At 44.2% G+C, this 19,457-nt stretch overlaps 1 protein-coding gene and 1 long non-coding RNA gene across 3 annotated transcripts; one reads left to right on the top strand and one right to left on the bottom strand.

Moving 5' to 3' along the window:
* Positions 1 to 2,707: 2,707 nt before the first annotated feature.
* Positions 2,708 to 7,825, top strand: LOC136632476 (nicotinamide N-methyltransferase-like). Of its 2 annotated transcripts, none has more exons than XM_066607403.1 (3): positions 2,708 to 2,883; positions 6,057 to 6,180; positions 7,126 to 7,825. In XM_066607403.1, exons 1-3 carry the CDS (start codon positions 2,733 to 2,735, stop codon positions 7,544 to 7,546), a joined length of 696 nt encoding a protein of 231 aa, XP_066463500.1. In that variant the 5' UTR covers positions 2,708 to 2,732; the 3' UTR covers positions 7,547 to 7,825. The 2 variants fall into 2 exon arrangements, with proteins under 2 accessions (XP_066463500.1, XP_066463499.1); XM_066607402.1 differs by having other exon boundaries at positions 5,973 to 6,180; positions 7,126 to 7,819.
* A 13-nt stretch (positions 7,826 to 7,838) lies between these two features.
* On the bottom strand, positions 7,839 to 15,970 carry LOC136632477 (uncharacterized). Its single transcript, XR_010793172.1, has 2 exons — positions 15,898 to 15,970; positions 7,839 to 8,409 (listed from the first exon to the last, which is right to left on the bottom strand). It is a non-coding gene; the product is annotated as an uncharacterized lncRNA (long non-coding RNA).
* Between the last annotated feature and the right edge of the window lie 3,487 nt (positions 15,971 to 19,457).

Genomic DNA, 19,457 nt, shown 5'->3' with positions numbered 1-19,457 from the left:
CATAGGTCCCATACAAAAATGCTCGGGTTGCCCATTGACTTCAATGGGGTTCGTTACTCGAAACGAACCCTCGAGCATCGCGGGAAGTTCGACTCGAGTAACGAGCACCCGAGCATTTTGGTGCTTGCTCATCTCTATTAATTATTAAAAAAAATAGAAAGGAAATAAAAATTACGAAAAAAGCTACCATATTTGTAATTTTAAAAAATCTACATAAAAAAACCCAAACACATTTGGTATCACTGCGTTTATAAAAACCCGATCTATCAAAGTAATGTATTATTTACTCCGTAAGGTAAAAAAAAAACTACAGAATTAGTATTGTGCTTTTTTGTTTACTCCGTCTCCAAGATAAAATGTAATATAAAGCAATCAAAAAGTCAAACATTCTAGACAGCGAGGTCATCATTGGATATTAATTCTATTATGTAATAAGAAATCTGTATTTTTTGACAACTATGGATTATCACCAACCAGCAAGACATTTGCAAAATAATTTATAGACCTTTTAAAAAGAAACTGTGAAACATTCAGTTATCAAACAACTACAAGACACGACTAGTTTATTCTGTGAGCATTAGGCCACCTGCATGCGAACGGGTCGGACTCCGCCCTGTGCCCAGGCGGCGACCGTGCATATCAGTAGTTTTGGCTTTTCTTCTGCACGGCTCGCCATTGAACATGCGCAGTACAGATTTTTTTTACACTCCTGCTTTACCAGTGCCTAGCGATGATGCGGAATCTGCGGCCTTTCTTTCATGTCAATTGCAGTAGGGCCGCAGGTCGGATGGCTTCCATTGACTTTGATAGAAGCTGACTGTAGGGAATCCGTGCAAAAATGGAGAATGCTGTGATTTGTTTTCCATGAGCAGACAAGAAGATGCTCCAATGGTTTGAACTGATGCGGAATGCTGCGGATCCATCCTTCGGAGGTCAGTAAAATGAGTACCCAGTTTGGTGGGGGGGGAATAAATAAAATTACTTGAAAGCGCTGCGGAATAAGTTGACGCTATACAAATAAAAAGATGTAGTTATTTATTTTTAATCTTAAGTTACAGACGTGTCCTGGCACATTCAGAACTGTAGCTCATCTCCAAACTATGGAGAAGCCCTGTGGGCTTTATAAATAGTAAAGTAGTAGATTGAAGCACAACCAATTTAACCACCATCTGGGGGAGCTTTTTAAAGCATGGTGCAAGATTTCCTTTAAGCCAGGTCCGAACTTAATGACTCATACACAAAGTTACCATATAGTCCAATGGAGTGAAATCAGCACACTGTTACTTATCATTGAAAAGTAGAAAATCCTTTAATTCCTCCGCATATAGAGCGCTGTGACGTTTTGAACTTTCAGAGGTCTTTGTCAAGCTTCTCCCGGAGATACTCCTGAAGGTGGAGAGATCCAGGCTGCCTTCCCTGACCCTGGCTCCTAGATGTCCCTCCCTACCTGGTGAGGATGGGAATCTAGAGTCCTATGTACCGATATGCAGGAGTGAACATGGGATAGAAACCAGAGACAAAGCAGAGCAGAGATGACCAGTACAGAGAATGCATAGACAATCAAATCCAGCAGCAAAGACACAGGAAGCTGGGAACTCCAAGACAGGGTGTAAATTGGTTTAGGATACGCACAGAGCTAAACACAGACAAAAGGCTGCTCCAAGTAGCTTGCAAGTGGACATGCAGCAAAAGACAACAGCCAACCAATGTAGGTAGAGTCTGAGGGGTTTAAATAGGAAGCTGATTGCAGAATTCCCACAAGCTGGGTGGAGGAGCTAGCCACGTCAACCCTGTGAATGCTGGAAGAAGCAGATTTAGGAGACAGGACGACGCCTCTGTCTGCTAGACCTAACAACATCTTATCGTGTGTAGTTTCTCACGCTTTTACACACCTGTTGCATACTTGTGATTGTTCAATAAAACCTTTTTTCACTGGTCAGCATCACTTTGAGTATTAGGCATACTGTATAATAAACAATTCTCATGGCAAGTAATTTCGAGACATGTGCTGTGCATGTATTCCACACAATCCTATTATAGTCTAGGAGGTTATACACACAAAATATTTTTCACACCAACCAAAGGTCCATATAAAAAAATTGCTGTATATTGCTGTGAATCTGGCCTAAGATATTTAGTTGGCTTTCAAATTACAAACTGAAATGATATCCGGATTTCACATTTGAATTTCTTCACTTGAATGTGCAAATGTTTTTGCAAGTTACAAATGTGCAAAAATGTGCAACTTTTGTTCACCTTTTTGCACGTCACACATATTTTTTTTTTAATACTTAATTAAAAGATATCAGACATCATTTGAACTTGCAAGCGATCTACATAGCTAATCTAACTTTCGATTTTTTGTCTTTCTGATCAATGAAGAAAATCAGATATTGTTTGAGTTAGTAATCTGAAAGCTACAGTAGCTGTCTTATACCAGGTTATGTAAATCTGACCAGTACTGAAAGTCATTTGTCAGGAGTCAGACGTGAGTGTCAAAATCAGGTGACAATTTCAGATGTCAAACTCAGCTATTACTCACCTAACAAATTTGCATCAAACTATCATTAACATGGTGTTTGCCTACATCAGGAGGTTAGCAGCTGATGTTTGCTCTTACCTGTCAAGTGGTGATAAATGGAGTGAAAACCCTATATATATAGCTTATCCTCAGGTGCAACAGAAATATTATCCCTCAGAAGGTGTAGACACTGAGGAGCCATAAACACAAGATGGAGGGAAGTTCTTCTAAAGACTATATGCTACAAGAGTTTGACCATGACGTATTTCTTCAGTTATATTGTAATCCAGGCAAATATCCCTCTTTGTATGAAGAGCTAGTGCTATTTCCATTAAGACACGCCATGCAGAATATACATTTAGGTATGCAAAGGTTGTATTTTTTGGTCAAGGATATGCAAGTGTGTGACTTTTTTTATGTGCATGTGGTGGTTGTTATTTCCTTCTGTTATTGGATTAGATAGAATTGTATGTGTTGGCTACACCTGACTTTCAGAAGAACTTATCACAGAGGTGACTTTTAAAAGAAAGATAAGTTTATTAGGAATTGCTTTAAAAATAAAACGTATAAGGGCACAACAAATGACGAAAACGTTTAAAAATGTACTGTATATCAGGACAAATATAACGCAGTTGCTCAAAAATAGAGGGTCCACCGGCGCAGATGTTGCTGAAACAGTTACCTCCTCCTTATTGATATACTGCCAGGACATTTAATTTCTTGTCATTTGAGTCGATTGGGACTTCCCCTATTCTCCAATGCTCCTGATGATCCACACAACGTAGTGGGGAAACGCGTTGAGCAAAAACGAGCAGATATTATAAAAACGATTAGAGTTTTTGGGTCTCGAGCAAGAACAAGCGAGCAAAAACGAGCAGATATTGTAAAAACGATTAGAGTTTTTGGGTCTCGAGCAAGAGGGATCTTAGAAACAGCAGAGCTCTTTTTGTAGCTAATAAGTGTTATATTGGAGCATTTTCTCCAAGTCCTATCCACTGATCTTGGATATGGTATAACCTTATATGCATGTTCCCTTTCGGAAATTTCTAAGAAGCAGCTTGGGAATGAGCTAGCAGTTTTGTATACTTTAGGTGGGGTTATTATCCCCACTCATCTCAAGATCTCTCGGCATCCCAGGCTCTGTCTAAAGCAATATTTCCAAGACATCGGCTTAATAGTCCACCATTATCTTTAGGGGACACTCTAGCCGTTTGCTCTGGGTTATGACAGCAGTAAGGATCCATTAGTAGAGATTTTGACTATGCTACGCTCTTTTTCGCAAAAGCTTGCTGAAACAGTTACCTCCTCCTTATTGATATACTGCCAGGACATTTAATTTCTTGTCATTTGAGTCGATTGGGACTTCCCCTATTCTCCAATGCTCCTGATGATCCACACAACGTAGTGGGGAAACGCGTTGAGCAAAAACGAGCAGATATTGTAAAAACGATTAGAGTTTTTGGGTCTCGAGCAAGAACAAGCGAGCAAAAACGAGCAGATATTGTAAAAACGATTAGAGTTTTTGGGTCTCGAGCAAGAACAAGCAAATATTGAGTATAAACGATTGGAGCTTTTTGGGTCTCTGCATCATATTGAGCACTTAAGACCCACAAAATTAGTGCTTATATCCTGCCGACTCTCATGAATTTGGAGAACCTGTCGAGTCCCGTATAAATTTTGGGGGTGCTCGGTTACAGGTCAGAGACTTAGCATTAAGGTTAAGCACAAGAAAATTCTATAACTCAATAAAAACACAGTTGCATGTATTAGATTTATTGTTAATCTCGGAGCTATTACATAACAGTAATTAGCCTGAGGATTAATCTACAGTTGAAGAATTGATGCTTTTTTCTAGAGCTTGATCCATAATATATTGTGTCCATCCTGATACCAATTTTCAGGATAGGACAAAAGTGGATTCAAATAAAGCTCTCATATTAGGCCACGACGCTTTATGACTTGTGGTTCCACGAGAATGCCCTAGGACCACAACATCTGCGCCGGTGGACCCTCTATTTTTGAGCAACTGCGTTATATTTGTCCTGATATATAGTACATTTTTAAACGTTTTCGTCATTTGTTGTGCCCTTATACGTTTTATTTTTAAAGCAATTCATAATAAACTTATCTTTCTTTTAAAAGTCACCTCTGTGATAGGGCTTTACTATATAATTTGGAGACTTTCTTTCGGTACTGCCTCCTCTGTGAATACATGACTTTCAGAAGAATGAGTATTGAAGATCATGGTAATTGGAAATATTGCAGTTTTTACCTGAAGTCCATTTTTTCTTAAAGATTTGCTTTTGTGTTGCCGCATTCCAAAGCCCTCGGCGGAGCCCTATGAGGGCTTGCTTTTTTGGAGATAAACTGCAGTCTTCATTTATCCAATTTTTGGGAACATACAACATTTTGATTGCTTTTTATTCCATATTTTTTTATAGGCAAGATTAACAAAATCTGCAATTCTACCATGTTTTTTTTTATTTTTAACGGCGTACTCCATGCAGTATTAATAAAATGTTAAATTGATTCTGCAGGCTAGTACGATTATGACAATATTAAATTAATATAGGTATTTGGTTTCTTTTGCAACTTTTACGCATTTCTTAAAAAAAATTTTTTTTTGTTTATCACTGCATTCAAAGACCCCTAAAATTTTTCTTTTATTGTCAACCGTGCTGTGAAAAGGCTTTTTTGCAGGATGCGTTGTACTTTTTAATAGTACCATTTGTTGATCCATGCAACATTTTCATCACTTTCTATTCCATTTTTTGTAAGGTAAGATCACTATATTTTATCATTCTTCTAATACACTGCTAGACTTTAGTATAGCAGTGTATTAGAAAGCCTATGAAGCTCATCCAGAAGTTGAGCCTCATAGGCCACCACAGCCGGCAGACCTGGACGCCATATTCAAGCCTCTGGGTGTCATAGCAACCCTCCAGGACCCCATGATCACATTTCGAGGGTCCAATGGGTGAGGGAGGAAGCCCCGTCCCTCTGTCAGCGTTTTATATACCGCCGTCGTACTGCCCACAGCGTGAAAAGGGATAAACAGCGAGGATCTGTGTTTTGTTTCGGAGACTTATTCCAGGCTTTTGATGCAGCACCGTCAAAAGACGGCACACTGAAATAATGCTCCATAATGGCCGGCGTCAAAAGACATATGGGAAGTTGTTAAGAGATTAATGATGTAAGCCACTTTTGTTTACATATGTTGGTCAAGAATACCACTCTAATGCCCGAAAAGTTAAGCTCCTTGTGTTTGTGATAACTTTGCTATGCAGTCATGTTCATTTCCAAGACCCCTTATACTTTAAACCTACAACTGATTTTGCTGACCAGCACCTCTATATCTCTCGGTGACTAATCACACTTGTACCGCACTTCTGGTTTTGCACTGATTGTTAGCTCCAGTGTTTGTTAACTCTTGCCCATAATGTCTCTGCAGTGAAATCTACAGGAGGAACTTTGTATGATTTATCATTTGGTCCAAACATTTTACACTTGATCCTATTCTGTGAATATTTCTCAGATATTCATATTCTGGAGTTAAATGAAAGTTGTCTCAAAGCAGTGGAGAAATGGCTGAAGAAGGAGGAAAACGCTCCAGACTGTGCTGGTGGGGCACAGTTTCTTCCAGACCTCGGCATTAGCAGGTAATTATCACATTATGTCCTCAGTCTTCAGTGTTTCAGTGTACAAATGCATTTTTAACCATTAGAGGAGTACATGCCCTATTTTCACTGAACGATCTCCTGGAAGTCACATCATTTAATAGACTCCCTAATACAAGTAATCTAGTAGGGACCTGCTCAAGAATTCCCCAAATCCCTTCAAAAGGAGTGTATTCTAATCAGCTAAGACAGGCTCTAATTAGACTATTAAAAGTCACCATACCCATATAAAACCCAACAAAATATGGGTCTCCAGTGCCAACTGTTACCTGCCCTCCCTACAGTGCCAATCACAGTGTGCCAAAGGAATAGTGCGATGCACAGTGTGCCCTTCAGGCAGTTCTAAACCCATACACACAGTGCCAGCTACTATAAGCTCCCTTCTTACAGTGGCAGCTATAGTGTGCCTGCATACAGTTCCCTGTTACAGTGTGCCCCATACGCAGTGATAGACACAGTGTGAGAAATGTATCATCAGAGAATGCTTTTCTCTCACTATACAGCACCAATTACATCAAATTGATCACATTGTTTCATGATGTTGATAAATGGTTGCATCTCTAAATACATACAGAGATGTTCCTAAACTTTCTGCACCACCCACCAACTGGAGTGATATTTTAAAAAAGTACTAAAAGTAGTAAATATACAGTATCACAGTGTCTTTCCATACAGCATCAAACCCATATACTGCCAGACACAGTTCGGCCCCTTAAATTCCAGGCAAAATGATCCTCAGATTCCTCACCTCAACCACAGTGACTCTCATTGCCAGCCAGAATGAATCCTTGAGGTGCACCTATACTCCAACCCAGCTTGAATATTCACCGCCTGCATATTTTCCAGAAGTGTTCTCCATGCCCCTTTATATACTATTACATGTACCTCTCTTCCTGGATATAACATAGGCTAACTTTTTTTTTTCAGCTTAAACCTGTCAGTAAAGGAAGATTTTCTCAGAGGAAAAGTGAAATCTATCAAGAAATATGATCTGAGCTGCACAGAGGCCTCTGTGCCCCAGAAAGCAGACTGTCTGCTTTGTATCTATATGCTGGAACACGTAAGTGTAGATGAAGAGAGCCTCCTAAGAAACCTTAAGGCCATCGGATCCAACATCAAGATTGGGGGGATACTCTTAGCATCTGGAGTGTTCAATTATCAGCTTTTCACTATTGGGGAAAAAAAGGTCAACACTTTCCCCTATGATGAAATTCTTCTGAGAAGATGCATGAAGGATGCCGGCTTCAATATAATAATTCTGGAAACTCTTAAATCTAAAATTGACAGTGCAATCATTCAGTATGATGAACTGTGGTGTGCGGCTGCCATCAGAGAGCGAGAGGTTTAAAAGGTGGCCATACACATTGGATGCAGGTGGGTTAATGATTAAACAAACGATGGTCTGGTGAATAATCATATTGCCAATGCAGACATACATCATATTTGTTAAAATGCATTTTAATCAACTTCAGTCTAATATGTATTGGCACCTTAAATCCTCCTAAAGTCTGGTTTTCCTTCTGAGCACTGTTGCACATTAGACAGGCAATTTAAAGTGATGAGGAAGTAAAAGCTAGTACTCTGGCACAACCTATAAATATAAACGGTCCTGGTGATGTTGCCAATAATGTACAGTAGTGCAGGATTCAAAGGTGTTTTATTTTTTGAATTAAAACCAGCAATGTAACAGGTTTCGAGGTTCGCAAACCTCTTCATCAGACAGCTGGAAATGTTCTTTTTAGGAGAATATACTTGGGAAAGATGACTTGTAACTGCAATGTTTGTGGCTCTCCTAACACCAGAACTCAGTGATCCACTTCTGTGGGGCCATTGTCTATTACAGTATAACTATGATCGTGGATCCTGAGAATGCACATAGCCTGTCAGCCGCCATTTTAGCCTGTGGAGATACCCATCATTATATGAACAGATTGTCACGTACGTCGTGGACTGCCAACAAGAACAGGGTACGGGGGCAGCCAAGACGGACATGGGAACTCGCTTGTACAGGTGGTTAGATGCAGAACGAACAGAGAGCACCTCTGCAGGAAGGTGAAGGCCTGCATATCTCGACCGTATGGCACAGAGCACACACTCAGCACGAGCGCAGGGTGACGATAACACTTGATGAAGTTGTAGTACATCGTTCACAGGAGGACAAAGAGGAAAACTCCAGGAAGGTGGAAGCCTTGACTGTCCTTATAGGGAGCCCTGCAGAGGTGAACAGATACAACAAAATTAGAATGATAAAGGAAACATACAACTGACAGGAAAAAACTGAGAAAATACAGACAAACAATGGATACAAACAGGTAATAAACCAAAGCACCTGAGCCAGACCCACAACAGCTCAGAGCAGGCTGACTACTCAGGGATCACTGAAAATTAATTGGCAACTCCCAGGCATCAAGAGCTGGATCTTATAGGCAGGAGGGAGGAGGGAGAAGCCGAATTACTGACAGAAATGTCAATCACCAGCTACACCTCTCAGACACTAGCAAGAATAATTAACCTAGACTAGAAAGCACAAGAGCTGTTAACCCTGGCTAGTCTGGATAGAACCTACAGAAACTAGATGTGCTGGAAAATATTTAACTGTGCGCTGACTGAGACGTGACACAAATGCTCTGTACCCCACACTGCATAGGTCTGTTCATATACGAGTCAACTTTACCAAGCATATTCTCCTAATAAGAATGTTCCAAGCTGTTTGATGAAGAGGTCTGCGAAACTCAACATTCATTACATTGCCGGTTTTACTTCAAAAAATAAAACACCCTGCACTATGGTACATTATCGGCAACATCACCAGAATCAATTCTATACTTTATAGGTCACACCACAGTCTTAGATTTTTATTTCCTTACCATTTCTAGAAAAAACGCTCATTTGGCCACTGGTCCTTTAGGCTACTAAGCAGACAGCATTTTTTTTAAATAATTCTCTCTTGCACTTCTTCTGCCACACAGCCTAAGGCTGCATTCCCACGAACGTATATCGGCTGGGTTTTCACGCCGAGCCGATATACGTCATCCTCATCTGCAGGGGGGGGGGGGAGGATGGAAGAGCCAGGAGCAGGAACTGAGCTCTCGCCCCCTCTCTGCCTCCTCTCCGCCCCTCTGCACTATTTGCAATGGGGAAAGGCGGAACGGGGTCGGGGCTAATTCTCATAACTTAGCCCCACCCCCGCCCCGCCTCCTTTCATTGCAAATAGTGCAGAGGGGCGGAGAGGAGGCAGAGATGAGGGCAGAAGCTCAGTTCCTGCTACTGGCTCTTCCATCCTCCCCCCCTGCAGATGAGGACGACGTATATCGGCTCAGCGTGAAAACTGAGCCGATATACGTTCATGGGAATGCAGCCTAACAGTGTGCCAGTCTGACTCATTCCTCTCAGGGGACTCTCCACCTGGTTTTTCCCTTTTCTTGTTCCTAAAGGCAATTTAAAGTGACCTTCCGGTTTTGTATTAACTGCTTATTATATTATTCCATCCAATATGGCTGCTATTATTTTCTAATTTGACTATTTATTGTATTGTGGTTGGCCAGTACAGATCTAATAAGCAGCGATGGCCAGTTATAGAGCAGGTATAGTGCATTTTATAGCCTAACACTATCAATGTACTGTGGGTTATTAGGCAGTGTATGGATGGTGGTGGCCATCTTGGATGCACCAAAATGGGACGAGAAACAGATGCAATAGCAATAGAAGCAATAGAAATATGGAGGCCTCCCTCACACAGGCGCTTTTTACCGTGATTAGCACAGTACCGCGCTAATCACGATATAATGCTCTTATTGTTTTCAATAGAGCTTCTCAGACAGCCGCTCGATTGTGGTGCTTTGCAGCACTGCAATTTTCGAGCAGAGTCTGCTCTATTTTTGACATTTAGCGCACCTTATTAATGATAGGGTATGCTAAATCCAGCTGTCGGCCGCAGGGAGCTGTGGCTAAAAACAAAAGTAAAATTGTGGCGTTTTGCAGCGCTGCTGTGTGAGGGGGACGTTAAGGTTTACTAAATTTGCTTTACTTATCTTATACAATGAATCCCCCAGAGTGCAGCTCTGAAGTATAATACAGGATCAGTACAGGATAGAAGAGATGGGGAGGAGACAATCAATGTAATTCATGATGCTTCTAGGAAACTATAGCAATCAATGGGCTGCGCTCACTAGAGGCAACACACTGACCCCTCTTTACACCAAGACGGGAAGAATAAAAGTGTCATTATCATCAATAACTGGGTGATTATGAGAACAGCGTACACCAAGTTCCCTTAGTCAATAGAGTGGTGGTGCACATGCGTGGCCCCCACTCCATCACTGTATATAGATATAGCCAAGTGTAACTGATAGTTGCCAGTAGCAACAGCAACAATTCTCTATAACACAGTCCTTGGTCGCACTATAGTGTGGTCTTACTTCCCTGCACGGTCCCTCTCCATCACAGAAGAACCTCCATGTATTAGTTTAGGTCAGTGTTTCCCAACCTTTTCAGCCTTGGGGCACCCTGCGATAAAAGATTTACCATGCTAAAAACGGGGATGTAGTCAGGGGGTGTAATGTATAATTTTAACTCCAGTATTTCTGGAACCCAGCGGCCTCTACTGACCAACAGCGCTGTGCTCAAAAGAGGCTGCTAGGTGCCCATTGAAGGAGACTTCGGTGGTGAAATCAATGGGAGCTGCACCTGCAATAGCCAGCGCCTGTAGTGGCCGACGCATGTAATTGCCGCTGCAGCTCTCATTGGAATCAGAACTGTTGTGCCTGCAATTATAAGCACTGGCCACTACCCAGGGGTCTGAGCAGTGCTTCCGCTCTGACCCCTGTGTATACTGATGAGTGCGGCCTAGAAAACCCACTTAATATCATCCTACAAGTTGCAGCACCCCGGTTGGGAGTCACTGGTCTCGGTATTTATCTGTGAACTAAACATGGCTGTAGCACAAACATCCTCTCCTATTAGGGACTCCAGACTAATAGCTTTTACCGGTACTGTTGTACCTTGTCGACACCGGAAGTGATGAGTGTCAACAAGGGTAAGGCTGCTTGACAGCCAGGTGATGCCCCCAGTTCCTAATTGGCTGCAGGACTGGCTCCCGTCCAGGTCCTGGCACTCCTGTCGACCGTCGGTCTCCTCAGCCTCAATTCTCTACAACACAGTCTTTGGTCGCACTCCGGTGTGGTCTTTCTTCAGTGCACAGCCCCTCTCCATGACAGGTGATCCTCCATGCATTAGGCCGCCTGCAGACGAGCGGGTCGGATCCGGCAGTGAGAAATCTCGCCGCGCGATCCGACCCCAGAGCCTGCAGGGACGAGCGCGTACTCACCCGCGCCTGGCGGCCCCGGCTCTTTGATGTGCCGGCTGCCGCGCAGCCGGCACATGCGCAGACCGGAGCCGGCGGCCAGGTGAGTGCGTGCCCCGCAGAAAATTAGAACATGCCGCGGTTTGTTTGCCGCGCGAGATTTCGCGCGGCCAAACCGCGGCCGTCTGCATAGGAGTGCGTATTGTAATGCACTCCTATGCAGACTTTCAGCGGCGGAAATCCCGCGGGAAATCCCGCGGCGGGATTTCCGCTCGTCTGCAGGCGGCCTTAGTTAAAGGGGCTGTCCCGCGGCAGCAAGTGGGTCTATACACTTCTGTATGGCCATAATAATGTACTTTGTAATGTACATTGTGCATTAATTATGAGCCATACAGAAGTTATAAAAAGTTTTATACTTACCTGCTCCGTTGCTGGCGTCCTCGTTCCCATGGAGCCGACTAATTTTCGCCCTCCGATGGCCAAATTAGCCGCGCTTGCGCAGTCCGGGTCTTCTGCAGTCTTCTATGGGGCCGCTCGTGTAGAATGCCGGCTCCGTGTAGCTCCGCCCCGTCACGTGCCGATTCCAGCCAATCAGGAGGCTGGAATCGGCAATGGACCACACAGAAGCCCTGCGGTCCACGGAGACAGAGGATCCCGGCGGCCATCTTCAGCAGGTAAGTATGAAGACGCCGGACCGCCGGGATTCAGGTAAGCGCTGTGCGGGTTGTTTTTTTAACCCCTGCATCGGGGTTGTCTCGCGCCGAACGGGGGGGGGGGTTAAAAAAAAAAAAAACCCGTTTCGGCGCGGGACAACCCCTTTAAGGTATTTATCTGTGAACTAAACATGACAGCAGCACAAACCCCTTCTCCTATTACGGACTCCAGACTATTAGTTTTTACCTACATTGATGCATTGTAACAAACCTTCATCTGTGCAAGTAATGATTAGGACAGTAGCAGGAAAAAAAAATTGCAATTAGTTCCTTCCAGAGGATGGGAAGACTACGGAGCCGGTTTCCATTTTGAGGACACAAAGTGATTGCGAGAAGAAAATCCCAGCATTTGGAAATTGTTCTATATTCCTTATATCTTGTTTTACATTCATCACTGTAACCTTTGCCAAGATGTAGCTTTCTATACTGCGCCATTTCATCTACTGTGATTAGATATAGATTACACAAATAATCATGAGGGTTCATTTATTTATAAATATGTAACACTTAGGGTGCATTCAGACGACCGTATATCGGCTGGGTTTTACACCCAGCCGATATAAGGTGTCTCTCTCTGCAGGGGGAGGAGGCTGGAAGAGCCGGGAGCAGTACTCTGAGCTCCCGCCCCCTCTCTACCTCCTCTCCACCCCCCCTGCACTATTTTCAATGAGGAGAGGCAGGATGGGAGTGGGGCTAATTCCTGGAACTTAGCCCCGCCACTGTTCTGCCTCCTCTCAAATAGTGCAGAGGGGCGGAGAGGGGGCGGGAGCTCAGAGCACTGCTACCGGATCTTTCAGCCATCCTCCCCATGCAGAGAGAGACGCCGTATATCGGCTGGGTGTGAACACGCAGCCAATATACGGTCATCTGAATGCACCCTCAGGCCAGATTCACACGGCCGTATTTGCGTAGAACCTATTGATTTCAATGGATATATTCAGGTCTGTATTTTGCGTGCGCATTTCAGTCTATTTTCTATGTATTTGTGCAGCGCAAGAGCCTATTGAGATCAATAGGTTTTCAAAAATATGTCACTAATATGCAGGAAACCTGCGCATTTGCTGTGCATATAGGCACAAAATCAATGAGATTTGCATTTGCACATGCAAAAAAACACCTGACAGGCTGAAATACGTGGCATGTTTGCTCAGCTAAAATGCATTTACGCCCATGTGAAACGGGCTTTAAACCAGTGAAATACCACTGGATATTATTAAGATTGACGCTGTTAGCAATATACCTTAGTGTCCAGTGATTGGTTACTAACATTCTTCCCATATGCTTATTCATGCGTATGAAATGATTAATAGAAGCAATAAATGTTAGATGTGCGCCTGTATCCGGTCTCTTGTGTACACGGTATTTTCTTCCACTGCAGAGTGAGCAGCAGTTTGATAATACTTTGCACCAGACTCCGGTCTGCACTCACGTCAGGGCAGAGGAGACAGATTTATAGAAGGACTGAGCTGTGGATGATGGAGCAGGAGGAGTGCGAAGAGAAACGACATGGTGCCAGCATCAGATTACCCTCCGCTCTCCAGCATCTCACTGACAATGTGGAGCACACAAAACTAGTATAGAGCAAATGCCACAATGAATAACAAATGCTAATCACTTATACAGGACACCTGCAGGCGATTACCCTGAGAAGATAAGACATCAGGGCTCAGAAGGAAAAAAAAATATTTAGGGACCTTTCACACTAGATTGAATTAGTGAAGATTTCTGTGTCACAATGTTATCCCTACGGGGCATGAATTCTGCACGTGTCAGAATCCACACATCTTTACTTCAAAATGCAAGATTAAATTCTGCGACGGAAAGGCTTTCTTTGTCATTGCAGATTTCTAACATACAGGAGATGTAATTCTGCAATTAATATCTGCTTTAAAAAAGTTCAAGAAACACTGCAGGACATTCCACACAACGCATTCCGCAGTTAAAAACTCAATAAAATCTGCACTAATTTACAAAATCAGTATCTGCACTGCAGACAATTTTGTCTTGCATGAAAGGCCCCTTAAGGCTTCTTTCACACAACCGTATGCGCTTTTACACTCTCCGGATCGTGTCCAAAAATTGTGTAAAAAAAGAATAGCCACAATCAAGTCTGGATCTTAATTAACATCTTCCTGTCCATTCACATGGGCGGCTACTGCGTATTAGTGGAAAAACACTGCACACACTGGTCACAATTTTTTTATGCGGCTAGATTAGCCACGTGTATACGGTCATGTGAATAAGGCCTAAGGCTAACTTCACAAGAGCGTTTCATCTCTGCTATTTTTCTGTGATAAAAGGCCGGTCAAAAATTGTGACCATCTGAAGCATTGAATTCCAATACATCCGTTCAAATGGACGATTTTCCGACAACGAGAAAAGATAGGACTTGTTCTATCATTTGCCGGAATATGCCAGCCATTCCCACAGACTCCTATGGGAGCCTATGAGAGCCATCAAGAAAGGGAAGTGGGAGGGAGTTTAATAGTGGCTTGCGTTTCCAAAGTCCCTTCCCTTGCCAGCAGCGCCCATAGGCTGTGGCAAAGAGGTGAAGGGACTATAGCGCACTAGCCACTAGCACTCGAGTTTTCCTGACAGTTGCAGGGCGGCACCTGTGAGCACTATTAAAAGCTATTGAAACAGTAATTGTCACTTGGCACCTGCTCTAATAGTTGCTGCCCAGAAATTGTCAAGAAAAAGGGAAAGCACTAGCACTCATATAATAGTACCCTAAAGGGCCAGTCTGTTTCTATGTAAATAAAGTACATTCATTCTGTAGTGACCCAGAGGGTCCTTCAGAATAACCACACATTCATAGTCCTGTCACACTTTGTTATATGGTCACGAGACATAGAAAGTGCCTTATGTCAGAAAAACCTTGTTTCTCCCTTCTTCCTAAGCCTAAAGCTTGGCAACAGCTGGCTGCTTATTGGCTCTATGTCATGTCCTCACGGATTGGTCAAGGGGGATGGTGAGAGTTCAGAGTGGGAAACTCCAGAGTGAACCAGTATACTAAAGGGGAGGAAGAGAGAAAGTGCGGGAACAAGACAGGAAGTGAAGTAGGAGTTAATGAGTAGTCTCTAGTCTGCAGAGGAAGTCGACAGAGGAGGTCTGCAGAGCGAGCAGCTACAACACACTATTTTCAGCACACTAGCTCTGCTAATCTCCCGCCCCCTCCCTTTGCCAGCAGCCGCCAAAAGGTGGAGAGGTGGAGGGAGTTTGGCAGAGCTTAACTCTCTTACCCTGGCCGATACTATTCCAGCCATCTGAATGGGCGAGAAAATGAGAGATGCAGCCACAACTTAGTCGCAGCTGCCTCTCATTCCGCTAGCACTCCCATTTTCCTGACAATTGCAGGACTGCACCTGTAAGCGCTATTAAAAGCTATTATAATAGTAATTAGAAGGTGGCACCTGCTGTAATAGGTGTCACCCAGCAATTGTAAGGAAAGCAGAAGCACTAGTGCTCATATAATAGCACCCTAAATGGACAGTCTGTCTCTATGTAAATAAAGTACATTCATTCTGTAGTGGCCCAGAGGGTCCTCCAGAATAGCCACACATTCATTGTCCTGTCACACTTTGCTATGTGCTTCCAGGAGACATAGAATGTATCCTACATTGGAGAAATCTTGTTTCCCCTTCTTCCTAAGCTTAAAACTTAAAACAGCTGGCTGCCTCTTGCCTGTATGTCATGTTCTCATGAATTGGTGGAGGAGGATGGTGAGAGTTCAGAGCAGGAAACTCCAGAGTGAGCGAGTATACTGAGGAGGAGGAGGAGGAGAGAAAGTGCAGGAATAAGACAGGAATTGAAGGAGGAGTTAGTGAGTAGTTTGCAGAGCGAGTCATCAGAGGAGGTCGTGTAGGAGGAGGCTTGCAGAGCGAGCAGCTACAACATGCTAGTTTCAGCAGGGAAGCTAAGATTCATCATCTCCCTAGTTTGCCATCAGTGAGGAAAAGAGAAGCTGGGACACGTTCAACTAAAACAGTGAGTTACACTAAACCCGGTGAAGTCAAAGCCAGGGATAGTCAAGAGGTCCATCTTAATCTCAACTCAAATAATTGCATCACTAACTTAGAGTAAGCCTAACAGATAACCAGGCCTGTGGGAATTTCTACTGTGTAACCTCTAGATCCAGTTAGAGAGGGAGCGTTGAAGAGGAAACTGTGTTCATTCAAATTCAACTGTATTTCCAATGTGCTGTTTTACTGCATAATCAATTGCTCTGCCTAACTTCTGCAAGACTGCCATTGTTGTATTGCATTACCAAGTTCAAGCTTCAGTAAAACTGTGCACTTGCAGTTGACTAACCAAAAGCTACCAGGACTCGTGTCAAGTTATTTTCGCCATTGACTCTTATAGTCCCGGATGAAGTGCTGGCATCACTGACAAACCACCGTTCATTGTAAAAGGAATATATATATATATATATATATATATATATATATATATATATATTGTGAGGGATTAGCGTTTAGGATCGGTAGCAACCTGGGCATAAGCAGTCAGAGACAGTGACACATAGGATAAAGTCTTTAGTCCAGGCTTTGCCTGGGTTTATTTCCAAGCAAACAAAAGCAAAATACAGGCCTTAGCATCAGGCAAACATAACGTAAATCCTGCTCGTCTGAGCACTTACTATACATGTAGCGTCCCTGTCTACGTACTGGTAAACAAATGGCTCCTGCACACAGCCAGCCAGGACTCTCAGACCTGCAAAGGTCTCAGCTCTCCCTCTAGGCCCTGTAGGCCCAGGATTTATAAGGCCTGGTACCAGCCTCACCTGGTACGTGGAAGTGACCATCCCACCCTTCACTTTGGTCACTCCAGGAAAAGCCGGCCCGGATTATGCGGCTTGGAGCCACCTACTCACTACAACGTGTTAGTAGCTTAATGCTACTAACACTACACTGCCGGCTTCCTCCACCGAGCCCAGGCTGCTCGGTGGCACGTATCTGCCCAAGCGCTCCCCAAAGCAGCATAGGAGAGCATCCTAGGCGAGATATACCTGCCCTCCAGCACCTGCACATTGTTGGGAGAGATTTCAGAGCCACCCGTGACATTTATCTTGTAATCCCCGTGGTCTCACTCACTTTGGTGCATCTCGCTCGGACGCTGCAATTCTATAATAAAAGTTGCACAAATTTCTTGTATACTTTATGCTGTCATTCCTCTCAGAATTACTTATGAGTCGCTGAAGGAGGAAAAACAAGAAATTCAACATTCATTGACAGCGAGCAGCGATATCTAAACTTAATAGCTAAGATTTATGTGCCTCCTACCAAACTTCACCTGACCTCCTGAATTTGACACACCTTCGTTAAGAGAAGACAGTTTGACTGTTCCACCAAATTTTCCCTCTCATCCTTATAAGTTATCCTTATTTCTCCAGCCTCCCTCTCCCCACTTGTGTTAGATGACTTGGTTTACTTTCATCACCGTGAAATTACAGAATAAATAAGCTACGGATTAGAGATGAGCGAACACGTTCGGCTCCGCCCCTTTTTCGCCCGAACACCGAACTTTGCGAACACTTCAGTGTTCGGGCGAAAAAGTTCGGGGGCCGCCGTGGCAGCGCGGGGGGGTGCGGCGGGGAGTGGGGGGGAGAGGGAGAGAGAGAGGGCTCCCCCCTGTTCCCCGCTACTGCCGCCCGCGCCGCCGCGCATCTCCCCGCCCCCCGGCGGCACCCGGACACTTACGCGCGAACACTGCAGTGTTCGGCAAAGCCGGTGTCCGGGTGCGGATGTGTCCGTAACGGACACGTTCGCTCATCCCTACTACGGATCCTTTTCCTTCAGAATTCAGACATGACACATAGTAACACTGATACCTTCACATTGTATCAGCATGTGACACAAATACATTATCAAGTGAACATAAAGACCAGAGCAGGAAACAGCACTAAGGGGTTCCTCTAAAGATGTATTATCACAAACTGGAATATTTCGCAATACGCTGTGTAATATTCTGCAATGTCGAAAAAGGCTATTTATTCCTTATTCAGACTAACTTCCAACACCTCCCCAGATCACTCAGGCTACCTTACTGCCACCGTACAGTTGATGAATATTGAAAATAATTGTATGCAGAGAAACTGTGAATGTTAGAAACCTATGAAGTTCAGTAAACTGCTGCAACATGGTTCTCCTACTACCTTCAGTCTCTGCCAGACTACTTTTCTCAGAACTCGGTGCTGTATAGTACTGGTGTTATAACTAGAGATGAGCGAACACCAAAATGTTCGGGTGTTCGTTATTCGGAACGAACTTCCCGCGATGCTCGAGGGTTCGTTTCGAACAACGAACCCCATTGAAGTCAATGGGCGACCAGAGCATTTTTGTATTTCGCCGATGCTCGCTAAGGTTTTCATGTGTGAAAATCTGGGCAATTCAACAAAGTGATGGGAATGACACAGAAACGGATAGGGCAGGCGAGGGGCTACATGTTGGGCTGCATCTCAAGTTCACAGGTCCCACTATTAAGCCACAATACCGGCAAGAGTGCCCCCCCCCCCTCCCAACAACTTTTACTTCTGAAAAGCCCTCATTAGCATGGCATACCTTTGCCAAGCACCACACTAGCTACAACAAAGCACAATCACTGCCTGGATGACACTCCGCTGCCACTTCTCCTGGGTTACATGCTGCCCAACCGCCCCCCCCTCCCCCCCACAGCGCACACCAAAGTGTCCCTGCGCAGCCTTCAGCTGCCCTCATGCCACGCCACACTCATGTCTATTTAGAAGTGCGTCTGCCATGAGGAGAAACCGCAGGCACACACTGCAGAGGGTTGGCACGGCTAGGCAGCGACCCTCTTTAATAGGGGCGGGGCGATAGCCCACAATGCTGTACAGAAGCAATGAGAAATAGAATCCTGTGCCACCGCCATCAGGAGCTGCACACGTGGGCATAGCAATGGGGAAGCTATGTGCCACACACTATTCATTCTGTCAAGGTGTCTGCATGCCCCAGTCAGACTGGTTATATGCACCTTAACAGTAACCGCGTTGGTGGTAATGTGGTGGTGACTGCGGACCTAGTAGCACGGTTGTATTTTGTTGGTTTTCGGAATGTGGCCAGGATTAAGTGGGCCGTGGCGGGGGGATGGTGTGGGGGCTCTCTTGTTGTGTCGGTAAAGGTGAAATTCTTGGACTGCCACCAGACGAACCAATGCAAAGGCATTTGCCAACAATGTTTTCCCTGTTGGAGGGGGATGTTTTTGAGGCACTACGTGTCCTCTCCACG

This window comes from Eleutherodactylus coqui, chromosome 6 (assembly GCF_035609145.1).
Source record: "Eleutherodactylus coqui strain aEleCoq1 chromosome 6, aEleCoq1.hap1, whole genome shotgun sequence".
NCBI lineage: Eukaryota > Metazoa > Chordata > Amphibia > Anura > Eleutherodactylidae > Eleutherodactylus > Eleutherodactylus coqui.
Note: the sequence above shows the minus strand (reverse complement) of the source record. Positions and strands in the feature narration are given on the sequence as shown.